Below are 22,031 nucleotides of genomic sequence, written 5' to 3'. Positions count from 1 at the left end.
AATTAGGGCTGCGAGAAAGCGTAATTAATCCTTTTATATATATTCCTGAATTTTTTGGACATACTTCTGGAATCATAACACATCCTTAAAACTATCATGATCATTGCCTCATAAACAAGAGCTGAGGAGGAGAAATTGCCTAGGTTTCAAATACACCGGGTAAGTGTAGAAAGCTGTTAGCAAATAAAAGTATAAAAAAAAACATAATAAATGTGTGACAATCTCCATCCCTTTATATCCTCTTCCCCTGAGGTGACATGAAATGATTGCTCTGGTAAGACAATTTTAATTATACCCTGTAGTGTATGATGCACTAGGATTTTAAAATCCTGTAGTGTGAGCACGTTTAAGATATAAGAGAAGAATAACTGACAAGAATCTCCTTATGTGTGTGCTGCAACCAGATTTCATAATCTGCCAGGATTTAAAAAATCCTGTAGTGTGAGCCAGGCATAAGACATTTGTGAGATTCAAGATTTTCCCTTTTCTCATTTGATTGATCCACATACTTATAATTGATTGCAGTCCATTAGAAGAACTTTACTTTTGAGCTAATGTTTATTTCCCTTAAATAGTAATGGGGAGAATGTCATTTAAGCAATATCGCTCGAGTAGGAGTGTGATATAGCTCTATATCATCACGGCTGTGATTAGGCCAGAGGCACGAGGCCGTAGGCCGAGTGCCGGAGGCAATCACAGCCGTGATGATATAGAGCTATATCACACGACTCCGAGAGCGATATTGCTTTTATACAACAGTTCGACGGCACACGTTTGAAAAACGAAAACTAGAAAACAACAACGGAGTTATTTTAAAAGCCTCTTTGTTTGAGAACTACTTCTTCCGCCACGGATTTGAGGGCTGCCAGAATGACAGGTAACACTTTCGGCTGCTTTGAATCTCATAATAACTCAATGGCGTTTCTTTATATTAACGTTTCTTGGTCACAAAGTGTAGTTTTAAGATTAGTTCAGTCGAGAATATATATTTATTATATTTAAATCTACAGTCGATTAGTAAGATGTCATGATAAAACTATTACTTGTTTTCTTATTCATATTTAGTGTCTTTTGTGTGGTTATTGTTTTGGCGCGAGGTAAAAGTTAATAAAACTACACTTATATAATGTTACTATTGGTTACCCATTTACTCTTAACGCGATACGAGCACTCGATTCTTATTTAACTTTGTTCTTGTCAGTACTATATAAAACGGTTTTTTATAAGTGTCAGAGAGATGCTTTGCATGCTGCTTATAAATATACCAGTGGCGATATCTCATAACATGTTTTAATAGTCACGTCACGATAAAGTAAATGATCAATGTCTACATTTAAAAGCTGCGGTGCTTACCTGCAGTTCCACGGTGTTTTCGCGTTCTGATAAGAGATATAGCTCCAGAAAAAAACGAGTGTTTATATTCCTCTTTCCAAGTGTTAATCGTCCACACGATGTGACAAGACATTACTCCCATTAACTTTAACGTAACATCCAAGAGCGCTGATCTTTGACAGAATAATAACTTCCGATTGGGGATTCACAGACTGATTTATGAGCTAGTAAACTAATGAGACACACGGAGAGTGTTTAAAAACAAGGGCGTCGGGAGTCACGTGATGCTCTTGCTCTAAGTGGCACGTTTTCGCCGGGCTCCCGCGACCATCGCGTTATTTTCTCATTTTTACATTAAACTACGTGGTTGTTTTCTTAAATCTTTATTATCCAATCCGTAAACATGTCAGGATCAGGTCCTACGCCTTCTCAACAAGAAACTAGAAGGGGCCGCACGACAGCAAAAGGCCAACCGCCTACTAATCAGAGTAACAAAGATGGCGGTTCTTCAGCTGTACAGTCCAGTCTGGTGCAGGCTGTAACTGATAATCTAACCGCTTTCCTGGACGAGAAATTCGCTCGTTTCGAGTCGACGTTGGATACAATTACAAGCCGATTAGAGGATAACACAAAGCGTATCACGGAGGCGGAAAACCGTGTATCCCGGACCGAGGATAAAATGGCGGAACTTCACAACAAGATATCGTCGCTGGAAAAAACTGTACAGTCCCTCTCGGAGAGAGCAGAAGACGCCGAAAATCGCAGCCGGCGGGACAATATTCGTATCATTGGTTTAAAGGAGGGCGCGGAGGGTCGCCAACCTGTTAAGTTTTTTGAAACCTGGCTGCCCAAGCTGCTGGAGATTGAAACCAAACATGGCACTATTAAAATCGACCGGGCGCATAGAACACTGGGTCCGCTTAAACCCAACCGCGCACGTCCTGTGCTGATTAAGCTTCACAACTACTCGGACAAGACTAAAATCTTGGCTGCTGCAAAGAAGAAGGAACATCTCACACATGAGGGAAGTGGCATTCTCATCACGCAGGACCTGTCAGTTAAAGTTAGAGAGGCTAGACGGGCATACAACGACGTCTGCGGACAGCTTATTCAAAGAGGTGTCCGCTTTGTGATGCGCTACCCTTCTAACCTCTGTTTCACCCATAACGGGTCTGACCACTCTTTCCACTCTGCACAAGATGCACAGACGTACTTGAATGGTTTGGACTAAGATTATGCTGACTTGATTGGCTGGATGAACGCTGCGTCACATTTCCATAGTCGGCAAATGCTTGAACAGACAGTTTCACGGTATGCCTCAAACTAAAGTATTTTTTAGTTTTTTCCATATTGTTTTCAGCACCAGTGTAGATTCACTGTGTATTTAAAAAACTTTTTATCACTTACTGCTCAGCAGCAGTATGAGGCTGAGTGATGTTGTTATGCAGCCTTTTTTTTCCTATTCAAGTTTAATGTTTATTTATCTAATATATTGTTATTATTACGTTTATTTTCTTTTATTATTATTTTTTTTATTCATTTAAAAGGTGCTCTGTTTAGGGCACATACAGTTATGCCACTTGGTTGTTGTTACATAATATACGTGTGATGGGAGCGGGGGGGGCTAGATAGAGTTAAACTCCGTCTTTCGGTGTAATGTGGCTGCTTTTTTTCACGTCCTCCACATTTTTGTTTTCAAGCTTGGGTGGGGGGGAGGTATGTGGTTATTATGCAAGGTTTGCAATCTTTTTTGATATTGGGGTAGGGATATGTTGGTTCAGTTCAGTGTGTTGTTTTGTTCTTTATGACCATTCTTTGCTTGGCTTTAACACCCCAGAGCTCTTTTATACCCGTCGTTTAGTTTTAAGACTATTTCATCTTATGGTAAAATTTGTATATGAGTGATCTTAAATTAATTAGCCTAAATGTGAAAGGCATTAACCATGTTGTCAAAAGGCAAAAACTTCTATCTTTCTTTCAGAAGGAGAAATGTCAGATTGCGTTGCTTCAAGAAACCCATCTCTCTGACATAGAGCACTTGAAGCTGCGTAGAAAATGGGTTGGTCAGGTTTTTTTCTCCTCTTATAAGTCAAATAGCAGGGGAGTTGCGATTCTTCTTCATAAAAATCTTTCCTTTAAATTAGAAAAATCAGTGACAGATAATGAAGGCCGTTACGTACTTCTCTCGGGTTTCTTATATGGGGAACATGTGCTGGTGGGCTGCGTTTATGCCCCCACGACATATGAGCCTAATTTCTTTCCCAAATTACTTGCTGACATTTCTTCATTCTCATGCTCTCTCATACTCTTGGGAGGGGATTTTAACTGCGTACTAGACCCATCCATAGACCAGTCTCCTCCAAAAAATACCAAATCAAGGAAAAGTCTTAGGCTTTTGGAATTTAGCAAGGAGCTGGAATTGTTTGATGTTTGGAGGTCTGTTCATATGAGGGGAAAAGATTATACCTTTTTCTCTCAGCCTCACCAAACGTCTTCGCGTATAGATCTGTTCTTGTCATCACAAGGGATATTAAACAGAACAATGGATTGCTCCATAGGAATTAGGACGTTATCTGATCACTCTCCCGTCACAATAATCGTTCATCCTCCATATAGAGACCCTTACAGCAGACAGTGGCGACTGAATCCTTCATTACTGAACTGTTCTAAATTTATGAAATATCTTAAACAGCAGTGGGAATATTTTATTGAAATCAATAAATCTCCTGAAGTTAGTCCATCTATCTTATGGGAATCAGCAAAAGCTTATTTGAGAGGTGCAATTATATCTTATACCTCAGCTAAAAAGAAAGAGGGTATGAAAAATATAATAGAGCTTGAGAAAAAAATTCTGACTTTGGAGAGAGATTTAAAAGTGTCACCCTCCAGAGGCCTATCCCAGCAGCTTAATGCAGCCCGTTCTGCTTTAGATGTGTTATTAACGAAGAAGGCAGAATCTTCTATTTTTTTTGCCAAACAAAGACTTTACGAATCAGGGAATAAACCAGGCCGCCTTCTTGCACGGTTGGCAAGAGGGAGGACAGAAACCAATCTAATTTCATCTTTAAAGGATAATTCTGGAGCAAATAAATTTGAAAACAGATACATTAATAAAATTATGAAAGAATTTTATCAAAATCTCTATTCATCAGAATGCCACTCTGTAGAGCAAAGGTTGAGCCGTTTTCTTGATAACATTCGGCTCCCTTCTCTCACACTGGAGGAGCAAGTGGACTTATGTAGGCCCATTACAAAAGAGGAAGTTCTTGACACTATAAACTCTCTGAGGGGAGGAAAGGCCCCTGGGCCAGATGGCTTTTGCTCAGAATTCTATAAAAAAATGGGAAAAGAAATAGTAGGATCACTTACTGAAATGTTTACAGATTCACTGAAAAATGGTCAGCTTCCACCTACTTTAAATTTAGCAAATATCTCGCTTATTCTTAAAAAGGACAAACCCCCTGATATATGTGGCTCTTATAGACCTATTAGTTTAATTGGAGTCGATGCTAAAATACTCTCTAAATTGCTGGCCAGAAGACTTGAGACGGTTCTCCCTAAGCTAATAAACCCTGATCAGACTGGCTTTATTCAGAAGCGCTCTTCTATTATAAATATAAGAAGGCTCCTTAATGTAATACAATATACAAACCAACAGCATTATGATGCTATCTCTGTATCTCTGGACGCAGAGAAGGCTTTTGACAGGGTGGAGTGGGGGTATTTGTTTGAGGCTCTACAGAGATTTGGTATAGTTGGTGACTTTCTGAGGTGGATTCAAACTATCTACCATTCCCCCATGTCCTGCGTTATTACTAATGGTTTACGGTCAGATCCCTTCCCACTTGCTAGGGGCACCAGACAGGGTTGCCCGCTGAGCCCGCTCTTGTTCGCACTGGCACTGGAACCTCTAGCGGAGGCTGTCAGACAGCATAGAGGTATAACAGGCATTTCAATGATGGGTGAAGAGCACAAAATAGCACTGTATGCAGATGATATTCTGTTGTTTTTATCATCACCCAAATTATCTATACCAACAATGCTTTCTTTATTTGATGAGTTTGGTTTTATATCAGGGTACAAAATAAATTTTAGTAAATCGGAAGCCTTACCCTTAGGCAATTTTAATACAGAGTCTATGCTTAACTTCCCCTTTAAATGGTCCAAATCCGGATTTGTTTACCTCGGGATCAATGTGTCAACTGATCTAGATAAATTATGGAAACTTAACTGTGCCCCAATTATTCATACTGTCAAAAAAGATTTAAACCGCTGGCAAGCTCTTCCTCTTTCACTGCTCGGTAGAATAAGTTTAATCAAAATGAATATTCTTCCTCGATTAATGTATCCTCTTCAGATGCTGCCCTTATGGTTAAGTAGGAAAGTCTCTACAGAGCTGGAAAGTGCTTTTTCTAGATTTGCATGGAATGGCAGAAGGCCTAGACAAAAGATCAAATTTTTACAGTTGCCAGTTGAACGGGGTGGCTTAGCTATGCCTAATATTCTATATTATAATTGGGCCTGCCATGCCAGACTAATTTGGGAATGGTATAAGTCCTACTGTAATCTCTGTCCTAGTGTGGATTCATGGGCTTGCTCCCCATTCTCTATTTGGAGCCTGTTTGCCTGTCCCTACAAGCATGTGGATATAGTGAGGAAAAATCCGTTACTTTACAATTCGGTTAAAGTTTGGCGTCAAATTTTAAGGTTCTTTGGGGAAGGTGAAATTTTGTTTATGTTGAGTCCAATTTATCTAAATCAGGACTTTGTCCCGGGTTTAGGTTTGTCTATCTTCAAAGCATGGCACTTGAAGGGAATCCGTGTAATAAGGGACTTGTTTCAAGATGGCTCCCTAATGTCCTTCCAACAATTACAACAGAAGTTTGATCTCCCAAAGCAACATCACTTTGGTTATTTACAAATTCGGCATTATGTTTCCTCAAAGCAAAGACATGTGTTGGATTCGCCAATTCTTAGTAATTTGGAAGGTTTCTTCTTTAACACAACTAATGCTACTCACTTTTTGTCTAGATTTTATTCTTTTATCTACTCACATGCCCCTGGACCCTTGAATACAATGGCTCATAAATGGGAGAAAGACCTATGCAATGAATATATAGATGATGACTGGCAGGAGGCCATTACATGTGTAAGGTCCACTTTTATTTGTAACCGGCTCAGAGAAACTCAATATAAGATATTGCATAGATTACATGTAACACCAGTCATAATGAATAAAATTGATCATACCATATCTCCTCTATGTGTTAAGTGCCATACAGAGTTGGGGACATACTTTCACTGCTTTTGGAGTTGTATGTATATCTCTAGATTTTGGAGCTTCATTACCTCAGAAATTAACACCATTCTTCAGATAAAATTGAAAAAAGACCCTGGTCTTTTTCTTTTGGGGCTCCCATCCAAAAGACAGGCAATGACACTTAAACTGGATGCAACAGGATACAAACTGCTGGATAAACTACTGCTCGTGGCAAGGAAATGCATCCTTATTAGATGGATCAATGACACTCCTCCCTCTGTGACACAGTGGTATAGAGAGATCTTTGCAGTTTTGCCCCATGAGAGACTGGCTGCTGTACTTAGGGGTAATGCGCAGAATTTCTATAACTTATGGTCTCCATTTATAGATCACCTGCCTCTAGATGTGAGAAAAATAGTCATGGGTGCTAATTAGGGGCTATCTGGGGTGTGGTGCCCCCTCCTTTTGGAGGTGGGGATTGCAACTTTGCATCTTTAAAGAATGGTCTGGGTGTTTTGTGTTCTGATGTGTGTGTGTTTTTTGTTTTGTTTGTTTGTTTGTTTTCCGGTTCCAAATGACATGTATCGGTCTCCACCTTAGGCTGGAATCTTTTGATGATAAATCTATGCACAGGAAATATTAATGTGCCTTTCTGTAGGTTCCTCATCTACTTATTTATTATTTTGAATATGTTTATGCATGTATCCTATAATGTATGCAATGTTTTTATTTGCTTATTCTTTTGCTTTTCTTTGTTTATTTGATGCCAATTTGTCACAAATCTTTTAAGATCTTCTGTTTACGTGCTCTTATAGTTTTTGTCTTGGGAAGACACATTGTATATTGTACATGCTCACATTGGAAAAAACATGTCAAAATAATAAAAAAACTGTTATAAAAACAAGGGCGTCTGTGTTTTTCCATTCAGAGATGAGCCTGTTTAGGACCTCCATTCACTAGGTGGCAGAATGATACGAAATGTGAAGCGGTTACAGTGCCGTTATCAGCACAATATCGCATAGCTCTTAGCCAATCAGATTCGAGAACCAGAAAAAACTGTTGTATAAATGTATATAACATAATTCATTATCATAATGAGACTACAACATTTGACGCAACATTGTTCTAAACCCCTTTAAATTTGTTTGTAATAGTGGAATTAAAACATTTTATAGCTGACTTCTACAGTGGTGAATGGGAGATACCAGCATGCTTTTACTGCCTAACTTTTTATGTACGTGTTTTTGTAACTTAAACGTCATAAATTATCTTGCTAAACAGATAAATCGATGACCCTACTAAATACTGGCTATAACCATATGTGTTTATGTATATTAAACTCTAACCTTGATCGGAATGCTGGTTGTGTGTGAAGAGGGTGAGACATTTCGTGCTTCTGAAGGGTGAGATGGGGACAGTATCATACTACGACTGGTCTCTGGGGTGCCTGGTACTGAGCTGCTACTTGTAGGTGGTGGTGCAGGAGACAAGGTCGGAGAACAATGAGCCTGATGCTTAGTGTCTGGGGAAGGGGCAGTAGTAGAAGTGTTGATTGATGGTTCAGATACACTCTTCATAAACAAGTTGTTCTGATTTTGAGCAGCAGGCTGCTGGGTGACTGCACTGCAGTCTGAGTAAGAAGAGGATATGCTCTCTTTCCTCAGAGCTAGAAAAGATAAAAAGAACAGCAGGTAAGAAATAGACGAGACAAACTTATAACTGAAAGAAATGGATAAACATTTACACAATATACACACTGAACATCACACTAAAACATCTCACTGAGACAATTAAAGTGGTTTATGTTATAGGTCTTATTAGGTCCAAAGCAATGTACCCGACCCAAAATGACCTGAATCACTTTTTACCTGAACATGAGAAAATTAAGCTAGGCAATTTTATTCAACCCAACTGTGAACTTCAGAATGTCAGACAGAAAGAAACTCAGATGGCCTCGCAACCAATTTGGCCCACTGCTCTATTTGCTTCTATTTTGTTATCTAATGACGACAGAAAGGTAACCCCTAAATTGTGCATTAAAAATTGATTGACAGGTCTGGCAAATGGTGCCAAAAAGTCTTGCAGTTTTATTTTACAGATAAAGATCCACTGAATCTGGTAATACACTTTGTGTTTTCCCACCTGCTCTGCAGTATATGTGTTCATTCTCTAGGTGTTTCTCAATGTCATGGAAGGATCCTCGGGAGTCTTTCGTTCGAAAAATATCCCATATACAAGAAAGGATGCATATGTGTATCCTTCGCGCTCTCAAATCACCCACAATCCTATGCACGCAGCAGCGAAAGCACACCTTTTTACTGACGTAATGACGCAATGAGGTGCACTTGCTAGCCTGTTCCATTTACGTGTTCTCTAAATGCTAAAGAGGAGCCTCGCCGACGCCTAGCCTCTGAAGGAAGTGACTTGGAAAGACCAGTCCTGCCAAGGAAGTATCCTTGACATTGAGAAACACCTTCTGCCTGGAGCCTCAGAAGTCACGCCCACAGATTGTTGGCTAAACGTCTGATGTTTTTTGTACACTTTTCTGGAAAACCTGTGGGAAAGTGGAAGTCGTCTTTGATTGGTTGAAATAAACGGGATAGCTCACAGCAATACAAACAATACTTCTCCCTTCCATGTAACTATGGTGCACAACCAGGGGCGGAGCTACGTGGTGGCCAGGTGGGGCCACGGCCAACACTGGTCAAGGCTCGGCCCCCCCTGCCGCACCCCCAACCTCATGGCCCACCCCCAGTCTGAGGAATGGGAAAGTAAATTTCGTAGCCTAAGACGCTCTCACGCGGTGAAAAATACATCGCAAAGCAAAGAGGAGACTGAAAACGCGCCAACAGACCGGACAGACCTGCACGGGCGGAGCGTGTGTAAGGCTGGGGAAGGCCTAGCCATGGCCTTTCCCTGGCCACGGAATCGGTGATCAGCAGTGATAGGAATAACATCGTTATAAGTAATTGGCGCTACAAACGGCGAACTAGGGCTGTGCCAAAAATATCGATACAGCTAACTATCATGATAATTTTTCCACGATAGTGTATTGATATTTAAATCTCTACTATCGATATTTTAAAAACCCATTAAATCCCTCTGTGTGCATCAAACGACCTTTTCTGCCACTGCTGTAGTTGTTGCTGTCCAGTTGTCTGTCATATGCCTAAATAGTGTTTTGCCAGCTAAGATATAGCACCGGTCAGGTTTTGCTGCTCACAGCAGTTTTTTTTCTTTTATGTTTTTGGGGAAATTAGATTTTTTTGATAACTTTTTTTTCTTGAACTTTAATGTTCGAGAAACCAAAGTTATCAAAAAATCTAATAGCCACTGTACTCTGCAGCTTTTGCTGTCCACCAATTTTTCTCTGTTTTCTACTGCTTTTATTTATGTAAAGCGCTCTCATGTCGTTACAAACCTGTATAAATGTTGTTCTGATGAACACAAAGGAAGATATTTTGAGCAATGTTTGTAACCAAACCGTTTGTGGACCCCATTTACTTCCATAGTATTTGTTTTTCATACTATGGAAGTGAATGGGGTCCACAAACTGTTGGGGAAAGAGCCTCTCGTACCTTACTGCTTACTTAAATATCTCTGTTTTACACACTTAGTATCAGGGGGTCCCTGATCCTTGCCTCTCTCATCTAAGGGGTCCCCGACAAGACAATTATCCTTGCATCTAAGGCCCGTCACGTGACACACATACTTGCAGATACCACTGGCATCTCAAAACGAAAGTAGTCTGCAATATACGGAGTGTCCCGCACATCTCACATAAGCTTCAATACCTACAAATCCATTGTTCAAAATAAGTTGACGCCATGATCATTTCTGCCTGTGATTTTCATTCAAATGACCGAAAATGAAAAGGCTGAAACAAACTAAATTATCATTTGGAAAGCCAGCAGAAGATGAGCAGACAAAGAGAAGTAGGGAAGATGAAAAAGTTAATGGTTATGCAGCAAATAGCCTACAATATGAGATGCAATAGGGCTACCAATTAGATTCAAACCTCTATCCTACTGAAATCCAGTGGCTAGCTAATCTGCACTGACAATTTAGCTAAATATTATATGGATAATTAATGTGTTGTGAAGTGATGGATGGCCTCTTACCTTTTAATAAGCATGGCTTGCACTTTGTGCTTGTATGTTAATAAACCTGTTAACTGGACTCTGGCCTGTGAGGCATTACATTATTATTATTATTATTATGTTAAATTCAACAGAGGAGACAGGAGAGAGAAGTCAGGCAGTTGAGGAGGAAAAAAAGAGTTAGAAGAAGAAGGGAGGGACATAATAGGTGAAGGGCCCTCCCAAGACAGATACCAGAAAACACACACAAAGTGCACAGTTTGCACAAGTTGTAATTAAAAATAAATATGTTGTTTTAAAAATATAAAAATGTATTTCTGTCCTACATGAAAAATCCTGGCTACGGCCTTGATCCTAGCCCCAAAAAATGTTAAAGACCCCTGTTCAAGACTTAATATCTTCTGTAACTTAATCAAGATTAATCTACATTTAATTTATACAGATTACATTTGATTACTTTATTCAATTCACTAAAAAGGACAGTAGGCTACACTGTAAAAATCCAATTAATGAAATGTTGGACGGGCAAAAATATATAAGTTAAACCAATTTTTTTTGTTTGAGCTAGTTGAGAAGACATATTATTTTAAGTCTAAATATGTGGACTTATGACAGCTATGTTTCCTGACAACAAAATGCTCATAATATTACTGTTATTTGGTCACAAAATGTAATTGTAAGAGTTGTTCAGGCGTGAATGTATGTGCTTAAAGTTTAAATATGCGGTCGGTTAATAAAGATAGCGTCTATTTAAAAATGTGCTCGGACACTTTCGGACGGAGATTAGCTCCATATGAGCTCCAGAAAATCACCGGCGCTTAAGCGCTCACACCCCGCCCAGCGCAGCCTCGCCTCGGCAAGCGCATCAGAAATCGACTGCTGGCTCTGATATCTCTGTGGCGTTTAAACGTGATTTAATTCATTTTAATTTCTCATACTTAACAATGAAAGGGTTATGTTTTAAATCATAATTTTAGGATTGCACTTAATTGATATCGCTGTTGAGTGATGTTTCATATCTTTTACATTTGTTATAACCGGACTGCATGCGAATTTAAACTTCAGAGTTGAAGGAGCAGGTGGAGAAATAGTCCCAATATCATAATCTTAAATAAAACTTCTAAATATACCCGTGTGTGTACCCGTGTGCGCTGGCGCGCGCGTGTGTATGTACAGTTTGTGCGTGAGTTTTTAATTTGAAATGTTTTAACTCTAAAGGATCTGGATCACAGGTCATTTCATCTGAGATCAATCCGCACCTAACAGCCAGAATCACTTACTGATTCACATGACACAAGTCATCAGCCGTTTCCTCGAGTTCACGTCAGGTAAGTGTTTGTAAATAAATGTTAATTTTAGACTATATTAATTGGCAAAGACGCAAATACTCGACGTTTTTGTAAAGGTATAAGTTAAATAAAGGTGTGTTATGTTATGTGTCCGATTTAAAGTGGAGCTATTTTAGTTAAGATTACCAGACAGGGTTATTACTCCGTCATAATTATAATTGGGACAGTTTTACAAACAAACCTTTTAAAATACAATACTGGCGTGCATTTTGAGACAAAACAATAGCACTCATATGTTAAGAGATGTCAGTATTTTAGTCAGTGATAAGTCCTGACCGAGAAAAACGCCCAATAGTGTTTAATTCAATTACGTGTGATGTCTGAGGGAAATTTGACAATTTTAGGGTATAAAGTCTTTCACCGTCAAGCTTTATTATATTAAACATGTATTTATGTATGTGTGTGTGTATTTATATTCCTCTTGTTTATCAAACCAGAGCTGAGATGATGTGAGAGGCAGACCAGAGGGATACATGGCGAAAGAAGTTCTCCTAAATGGCCCTGCAGATGTTCTGACTGACTTTGGAGTGCTTTTGGACAGTTTTATGCCTTCTATTTAGAGAAGACTTAATTCTGTATGTACAGTCTGTATGATAAGTGAATAAAGCTTTTGTTTTATGTGACTGAAGTTAATTATTTGTTAACAACACCAGCATAAATTATTTGATAAATAATTTTAAAAAGTTTATTAAAAATTCCCAAATAATAAATATTAATTGAAGTAACACATAAAACATTGAGTAAATACTTAAATTTTAATTGACAGAGTCTTTTCTGTAAGTTTTTAAAGATTTAACTGATTAAAACATTTTAGTTGAATGAGCTATAAAGCTAGTTGAGCAAACATACTTTTTTATATTTGAGTCAAGTTTGGGCCAACTAAAAAAACATAAATCCAGGAAACACTTTGGAGTCAGAAATTGAGTGAACGTAAAATTTCTGTGGAACTAGTTACTAAAAAATAATTCATTGAGCCAACAATTTATTTTTTACAGTGTACTGTTGGATCTAGTGTTGTTAAAAATATTGATATTTTGATACATATCGATACTGGGAATTAAAAACGATTCCAGAACTCGGGTCCCGCGGAATCGATACTCCGAGACAAGCTGCGCTTTCTTTTTTTGTAACTCTGTGAACACCAGCTGCGTTTTCTCGCTCCCTCTTTTTCTGTTGAACGACGGGCACGCGCACGCACACAGTGCACGTGAATGCAGTGCCCCGCCTCCTCCCCTCATCTCGTTTGCTCTGGTTTAACAGTAGGCTACAAAAAAGCCAAGCAGTAGTGCTGTGTGGAGATTTTTCGGATGCATGTCAAATAAACATGAGAAGCCGAAGGACACAAGTGAAGTAAGCCAAATATGCATTGCTACAGAGCCATGTGCTAACAACCAGAGCACTTTGAAGGACTGACACGCAAATGAGAGATTGATAATCATCACTAACTATTAATTCTAGACTTCCCAAATGGTTGTTGATATGCATGTTGTCCCGTTTTTTGCCTTTAATGATCCAAGTTAATACAATCCCCCCACAGTTATCAGACTGAGGAAATTCAGACAGCATTTTAGCTGACAAGAAAATACTTTTACTGTGGTGAAAAGTAAATTAACCCAGATACTGTTGTGCTTTAAATTCACAAAAACATGTAATTTATTAACCCTCATGTCATTCAGTGAGGTTTATTTTCACATTTGCACTATAATCTGTTTATCATATTAACAAGATTAACAAACAAAAAGCAATAAATTTGTTAAAGTACTTGTTTTTCTGTTATACAACAGTTTATGCGAGATAATATTAAGATAAAATTTTTGATTTTAATAAGTAAATGTATTGAAATGAAAATGTTGAAATGAACATTACATTAATAAATGCTTTAGAGTATATTTCATTGTTAATCATTTTAACATATGGACCATTGTAGTGGAAGATTTTCTATTTTTATTTTGATTATAGTTTATGAACTTATAATTGTTAAATGCAAAATCCTGTTCTTCTGTTCTAGTGAAAGATTTCTGTTCTTTCCATCTGTTCAGTAGTAAAATGTCCAAAGACTAGGACATTATGCAAAGTCCTACCAGATAAGATAAAGGGGGGCTAGTGAATGAGATAATTAACAAATGATGAGCAAGTGGAAAAACTCAGTAAACGGTAGAGTTTCACTGAGAACAAAATAATTTCTTCTATTTGACCAGATGTGCTTCAACTGATATGTTTCTTAGTCATTGATAAATTGAAGGTTTATATTCTAAGTGACGCTGGAACTAAGATGAAATCTTTGGATCATGGGCGGAGATGGGATGACTGTGTTTTTCAGTATCTTACTATAAATATGTGCTCAACCTTGTAAATGGGGCTCTTGGGTTTAGACTTCTAGCACCAGGGGGTGAGAGCCTATTCTGCAGAATATATTAAATTCGGACAATGAAAATACTGTATACAGTGTGTCCGTGTGATCCTTGACTTTCACTCTTAGTGAGTATTATTTGATGCGGCTAAAATTCCACGACAGTAATGGCGACGAGGATGCGATTCAAAAGCTGAGGACTCCAGAGGGTTTGGTAGAGACTGACTGATCGCCCCTGAGACAAGAGGTCTCGGGCTCCATACCCTAGGCCTAAGGGAAGGGAGAATCTCAACCATTTCTGGAGTCAAAGCTGACAGAATCCTGGAAAGAACCGTTGTGGTGGCATCTGAATAGATAATACGGTAAGTGTTTTTCGTTCGTGACCATGGGTCAGGGTAATTCGAAAGAGAGTAAAGTCAATGGATCTGGAAAATGGTGTGTATACTCGAGTGATCAAATCAAAGGGCACGGGGGCGTTGGAAAGCGTAAAAATGTGGGAGAAAAGGTATGATTTTCCTCCTAAAGGAACACTGAGTGTAAAAGCACTCACTTTATTAAGGGAAAAAATCATTGCGGATGGCAGAGAAATGAGAGCACAGAAAAAGATAAAGACCAAGGACGAACTGACTCAGACTAAATCAGAGCTAAACATTAAGCACAATGTTTACCTGCATCAGATTCATTACATGATGAACATAACTTTCTGTTTTTTCCTCCTCCATATGCACCTGCATAATTTCTCTTATACAAAGGTACCTCTTCTAGACGATGATCCCCAACCCCCTCCAAGAAGACTCCAACAACCATCCGCACAAGAAGCATTACCAAGAATACAAAACTGCACCCCCGCCAGCACAAGAACTACCACCTGAGCTAAACTCACCAATCCTCCTCGACAGCACTTTGGAAGAAGAAGAGTAGGAAGTCCAGATGAAAACATCAACACAGGAGAGGTAACATCCTGGGAATCCTATCTAAAGCAAATGTTCCTCGGGGGACTTCAACCTGAAATTTCAACGAAGGTGAAGCAAACCTGCATCGGATGGGAATCAGAAAAGCTGAGTGAGGTCTTTACACATTCTCTACATGCTGAACGCCTGCATGAGGAAGAAAAATGAAAGAAGCAGAGAAGGCCGATCAACAACTATCTTCAGCTTTTGTCAAGATAGGCGAATGGGGCCAGCAACGGCGTAATCAGCACAGTTTCCCTTCACAAGGACAACGTTTCCAGGAGAACTGGCAACAAAAAGAACGAGAGAAAAAGAGGGAAAGCAGTGGCAAGAAAATCAGAGAGAAAAGATTTGCTGGTTTTGCGGACAGAAAGAACACTTGAAAAACCAATGTTTTCATTTCCTGAATTCTCAAGAGCAACCAGAATCCCAGGCGGACGCGGGGAAACTTTGCAGGGTGTAAAGAAAAAGGGGACTGAAGCCAGGAGGGGGAAGGAGAGAATCGGACAGAAGGGGGTAAGTCCAATCTTGTTTTTTCTGCGGTTCAAATGCCATATTATCTGCTTGCAAATTCTGTTTTTTCTGATGTGTGTGAAAGGGAAAGAATGCTCTATGCAATGGAGAACTTGCTTTGCTTAAAATTGATCGAGAAGCATACTCTAAACTGCCTCTCGAAGAAATAATGGTTTAGGGACAGGCATTGTTGTTTATGGTAGACTCTGGTGCAACTCACTTTGTCATACGCAAAGATGAACTCCCATGTGTCATCTTGAGTGGGCAGTTTACCTAATCTATGAGTGCTACGGGGCATATAGTGAGGGAAGAATTTACTGCTCCACTCTGTTGTATGCATGACGGTAATGAGTTTATGCATATGTTCCTGGAATCTGACGCGTGTCCGGTAAACCTCATGGGGAGGGATTTGATGTGTAAACTGAATGCTAGCATTTTATGTAACAACCAAGGCCTGAGAATTATATGTTGGGATCCCAGAATGTTGTCTGTGTGTGTGTCTCTGTTATATGTGTATGAATGGGCCTTTCTGAATGAAGAGTTGCATGCTGAAGGGAAGATAAGATTGCCACAAGCCAGCGAGGTCATTCCAGCTGAAAACATGCATTGCACAGCTCATGTTGTTGACATAACAGAAAGAGAGTGGCAAGAGAGATGGTTTTCTGTAAAGACAGAGGGTTTTGACTTTAACCCATATATGCTGAAATGACTCATGGTGTGTGGCACTCGTTCAGTTGACAGGAAAGCAGGAACACATTTTTGATGTTGAAAATTCAGTACCCCACATCTCCATTGCAAAAAATACTAGTCAGCTGTGGGAAAAAGCAGGTGAATTCGCAAAGGCCTGCAGCGAGGCTGGTGATTGGGAAACATTGGCAGATAGCGGACAGATCTCAGAGCAGTTATCAGCACACAGAAGAAATTGTGTTTTATTTTTTTCATGGCTGAGAGAGAGTTGTAAAAAAGAAAGCTGTTTCTGCAGATTTCAACTCACAAAACAGTTTGTCAGTACACATGACGTGTGCTAGTATTGATTTAACGCAAAAAGTTCTTGACAATGTACCTGAATACCTGTGGGCTTAAGACAAGTATGATGTGGGTTTGATTAAAGGGTGTGAACCAGTAACTATCACCCCAAAGAGTGATTATAGACCATGTAAACCCCAATATCCTCTGAAAAGGGAGGCGCTTGAGGGGATAAGGCCAGTATTTCAGGCCTTCTTGGAAAAAGGGATAATTATTCCCTGCCCACACTCACCTGTGAGAACACCCATTTTTCCTGTACAAAAGGTCAGGGATGCAGGTCAGCCCACAGAGCTGAGGTTTGTTCAAGATCTCCAAGCAGGAAATGCTGCGGTACAAGCAAGGGCACCTCACGTGCCAAACCCTTACACAATTATCTCACAGATATCAGCTGACGGCCAGTGGTTTTCTGTAGTGGATATTTCAAGTGCATTTTTCAGAGTTCCTGTCCATTCTGATAGCCAGTTTTTGGTTTGATTTTACATTAAAGGGGCACAGCGAGAGCCGCACTATTTACAAATTCTGCATTGCATTGTTCATTACAGAAACTTGTGTTTGGATGATGATGTTGCTTTATTGCAGTACGTGGATGACCTCTTGGTGCCAGCACCGACTCAGCAATCGTGCACAGAAAACACCATACGGCTGCTCACTCATCTAGCTAAGGAAGGTCGTAAGGTCAACCCTAAGAAAGTCCAGTGCTCGGTCCAGAAAGTAACCTTTCTAGGATATGAAATTACACCAATGGGTAAGTCTCTCTCTCCAAAGAGAATAGAGGCAATAGCTAATATACCAAGGCCCATTATAAAGAAACAAGTAATGTTTTTGGGTATGACATCATATAGCAGGACTTTTATTTCTAACTATTCTGAAATGCAACAACCATTGCATGACATGATTTATGAGAAACTTTTGGCACCATCAGAGAAGGTAGAATGGACAGAGAAGGCTGAAAGGGCATTTGTGGAACTAAAACAGACATTACAGCAGTCACCCACTTTGGGGTTGCCAGATCCAAAATAGCCTTTTATTCAAACAGTGGATGAAAGGAATGGCTGTATGACCTCTGTTTTGTTGCAGGAACATGGTGACAAGTTGAGACCAGTTGCATATTTTTCAGGGCGCCTTGATGCGGTGGCCAGAGGCCTACCGGGATGTCTCAGGGCAGTGGCAGCTGCGGAAAAAGCTGTACAAGCCAGCAGTGAGTTTGTGGGATACGCACAGCTGCGTCTGTTGGTTCCTCACTCGGTGTCTCATAAACTGCTTGAACAGCGCACATCTCACTTGTCTGCAGCAAGATGGCTGCGTTATTCCTGTGCATTGTTACAAATGTCTAATGTCACAGTTGAAAGATGTACAGTGCTAATCCCGGCGACATTGTTACCTACACCTGATGAAGGTACACCACATTGTTGTTTGTCTGCCCTACGGGAAGTATGTACACCAAGGCCTGACCTTGCTGACACACCCATACCTAAATGCACCCTCACATATTATGTGGATGGTTCCTCTTCCAGAGATGACAGAGGCATAAATAGGATGGGGTGGGCAGTTGTGTCTGACTTTGAAGTAGTGAAATCCGGATGCTTAACACCTCACAAATCTGCAACACGCACTAACATAACACAAGCTTGTCATCTTGCTACTAATCAATCTATAACCATTTACATTGACTGCTGTTTTTACTGACAGCTGCTCTCCCAGAGCAAATTTTACTCCTTTCTCAAATAGCTGTGTGCAAATGCAAAGCACAAACCAAGGAACAGGACGTGATCTCCAGAGGAAATGCACGGGGGGTTGCAAAACAACCATCTCTCATGACTACTAACGCAAACTTTTCTCTTACACAGATCTCCCAAGGAAATGAAGCTGAGACAGCCCAGGAGTAATTAATAAGAATTCAAACATTTTTTCTTCCAAAAGAAATAGCTCTATGGAAGTCGTGTGGAGCGACCAAAACTCCCAAAAGGGATTTGGATGGGTCCAAATCAAAAACCTTGTTTACCTAAACATTTTTATTCCCACTTGACTAGGTTGACACATGGGGACCACAGTGACAGGCGATACTCTTCAAAATGAAAATGACATGTTGCAGTATTGTATTTCTATGTCCTCTGTATTTCAAAATATCTCCAAAGCAGGTTAAAGCAGCCCTACCCCGTCCAGTAGAAGACCCATTAAACAACATCAAACCAGGGGATTACGTGGTGGTAAAGAACCTCAGGAGGAAATCCTGGAAAGCCAGACGGTGGGATGGGCCCTATCAGGTTCTGCTGACAGAGATCGCAGAGCGTGCCACGTGGGTGCACGCTGCCCATTGCCGAAGGGTTGGTGCTGGAATCCAAGGGGTGATCCAAAGGGAGGACGACTAACCGACTGCGTGGTGTGGTGTTACCATACCCGAATCTACAGAGGGAATTAATCATCAAGGGCACATGACTCCAACTATAACTGTGCTCAACCTCTTCACCACAAATCCAAAGGAATCATCAAGGGCACACGACCCCAACTAGAACTGTGCTCAACCTCTTCACCACAAATTCAAAGGAATCATCAAGGGCGCACGACCCCAACTCTAACTGTGCTCAACACCTTCACTGCAATTCAAAAGACCCTATGTAACGATGAGAGTCATGAAGTTATGAATAAATCATAAAAAGGGAGGAGTGTAGTGGAAGATTTTCTATTTTTATTTTGATTATAGTTTATGAACTTATAATTGTTAAATGCAAAATCCTGTTCTTCTGTTCTAGTGAAAGATTTCTGTTCTTTCCATCTGTTCAGTAGCAAAATGTCCAAAGACTAGGACATTATGCAAAGTCCTACCAGATAAGATAAAGGGGGGCTAGTGAATGAGATAATTGACAAATGATGAGCAAGTGGAAAACAACATGAGAACAAAATAATTTCTTCTATTTGACCAGATGTGCTTCAACTGATATGTTTCTTAGTCATTGATAAATTGAAGGTTTATTTTCTAAGTGACGCTGGAACTAAGATGAAATCTTTGGATCATGGGCGGAGATGGGATGACTGTGTTTTTCAGTATCTTACTATAAATATGTGCTCAACCTTGTAAACGGGGCTCTTGGGTTTAGACTTCTAGCACCAGGGGGTGAGAGCCTATTCTGCAGAATATATTAAATTTGGACAAAGAAAATTCTGTATACAGTGTGTCCGTGTGATCCTTGACTTTCACTCTTAGTAAGTATTATTTGATGCGGCTAAAATTCCACGACACCATTACCATTAACTAGATAGTAAATTAGTTTATTTTAAAGCTCTGAAGAGAAACAAAAATATTTCCCAAAGTGTAATAGGCCTATTTCTGTTATAGCATCAGACAGAAGCTGAGGAGAATACATCTGCAATTACGAATAAATCTCGTAGTCATGTTAAAAATGTGAAAGTGAAAAAATTCTGCTTTGTTATATTTGTCTTTCAATAAAGTAATAATTAAAAAAAGGTTAAGGCCTTGTGGTATCGAAAATGGTATTGAATACCAGATTTTTTTTCCAGTTATGGTACCGAATTAGAAATTCTAGTACTTACAACACTAGTTGGATAAATCAATAAAATCTGAACAGCACTATTTATTTAATTTATATGCTTGTTTTATTCTATTTATTTGTGCAACTGCTCATAATTTGATTATTTATTTTACTTTATAGACCCTTTTACTGTTTGTACACAATGATGATATGGCAGCGTATGCGCGCGCATTTAGGCAACGGAAGGATCGTAAGAATTAACAGTGAAGCAACACAAACCGTAAGTTATTTTAAAAAAAGTTTACTTTATCAACATTTTCAACACAGCTACCAGATCCGTGTACTATAGTGGAGTGGATAGAAGATGTTAGCAGATGGCCAAAAATAAAGTTGCCAGATACATATATATATATACACATGTATATTAGTATATTATATTAGTGCAACCAAACGTAACAAGCAGACATTTTGATGTTGGGAAACCGTTTTAATAAACTTTCTGAGTTGGTACCACGTTCGAACCAATGAAGAATAACACCACTTCTGTTGCCCAAATGCGCGCACAGGCTTTTTGATCACGTGAGCTGTACACGTCTTAAACAAAATTTTACATTTATATGAATTAGACTAGTAGTTTTTGATATCATAACCTTATTTATTAAGGTTAAGTGGGTCAAAAAAAAAAAACAAAGCTATTTTATTTTAGTGATTTTTTTCTGTTTAGGCAAGTGAAAATTTTGGCAGGACAAGTAAAAATCTGAACCACTGGCCATACTGGGCCAGTAGAAAAAACCTTTTGTGTGGAGCCCTGTGTGATAAGTGTATTTAGCAAAGGCATGATGTCAGACCCACCTGATGATGATTTTGGAGCTTGGGGTGCAGGCCGCTTCTTTCTCTGAACACATGCTAGAATCTGAGAAGTAGCAGGACTTTTTCTGCTGTTGTCTCCATCTTTGTCTTTAGCACCTTGAGTAATACTATACCAGGGATGATTGGCCACCATAGGACCTTGGGGAAGCTCAGAACTGGTTTCTGCCTCTCCATCATCATTATCTTCATCATCAAAGGGATTGAGAGCAGTGACTGGTTTTGATCCATCCTCTTTTAGAGAAGAAACTGAGCCGGTATGGGCAAGCATAGAAGTAATTGTAGGTGGGGGAGGTGCAGTTTTTTTTTTGGGTTCTGATTGGACAAGGGCCAACCAGGGTGGGTCTTTCGCCTTAGGAGTGTCAGTAGCTTTGCTTAAGGGAAAAAAGAATACCATCAACAGAAAGTAATTAAAGAGAGATACATGAAAATAAAACTACAAATAAACATACAACTTAAATTTATAATAAGACAGTCCCTCCAGAAAAATGCAGGCAAAAATCATTGATCTTGCAGCACGTTTTCTGAAAAAAATGTGATGGAATATGCGGGATATAGGGATGTTCCAATCAGGATTTTTGCAGCCGACATCGATTCTAATTTTTTTTAAGCTGATATGCAAGCTCTTTGATGACTGTAAGTGTTAATTAGTGTTATTTTTTCTAGATAAAGTAATATCACAGATGTTGCCTTTGTTATGTTACTTGCAATAAGTAGGTACAATTGTATAAAGTATAAAAGTTCTTTAGATTTTATTGAGATATGAATTAGGATACTGCAGCTTTTAGATGTAAGA

The 22,031-nt window shown here is 39.4% G+C and overlaps 1 protein-coding gene across 7 annotated transcripts in view; it reads right to left on the bottom strand.

Annotated features, from left to right (window-relative positions):
- Window positions 1–22,031, bottom strand: part of micall1a (MICAL-like 1a) — a 121,812-nt gene that overhangs the window by 26,949 nt on the left and 72,832 nt on the right. For 6 of the 7 annotated variants that reach the window (XM_065239962.2, XM_065239968.2, XM_065239964.2 and 3 more), the window contains 2 exons: window positions 21,221–21,609; window positions 7,939–8,258 (listed from right to left, as the gene is read on the bottom strand). In XM_065239962.2, coding sequence (XP_065096034.2) covers window positions 7,939–8,258; window positions 21,221–21,609 — 709 coding nt within the window. The remainder of the gene's footprint in view (window positions 1–7,938; window positions 8,259–21,220; window positions 21,610–22,031) is intronic. The other variant, XM_073815387.1, reaches the window with a different exon arrangement.

Source organism: Paramisgurnus dabryanus, chromosome 7 (genome assembly GCF_030506205.2).
Source record: "Paramisgurnus dabryanus chromosome 7, PD_genome_1.1, whole genome shotgun sequence".
NCBI lineage: Eukaryota > Metazoa > Chordata > Actinopteri > Cypriniformes > Cobitidae > Paramisgurnus > Paramisgurnus dabryanus.
Note: the sequence above shows the minus strand (reverse complement) of the source record. Positions and strands in the feature narration are given on the sequence as shown.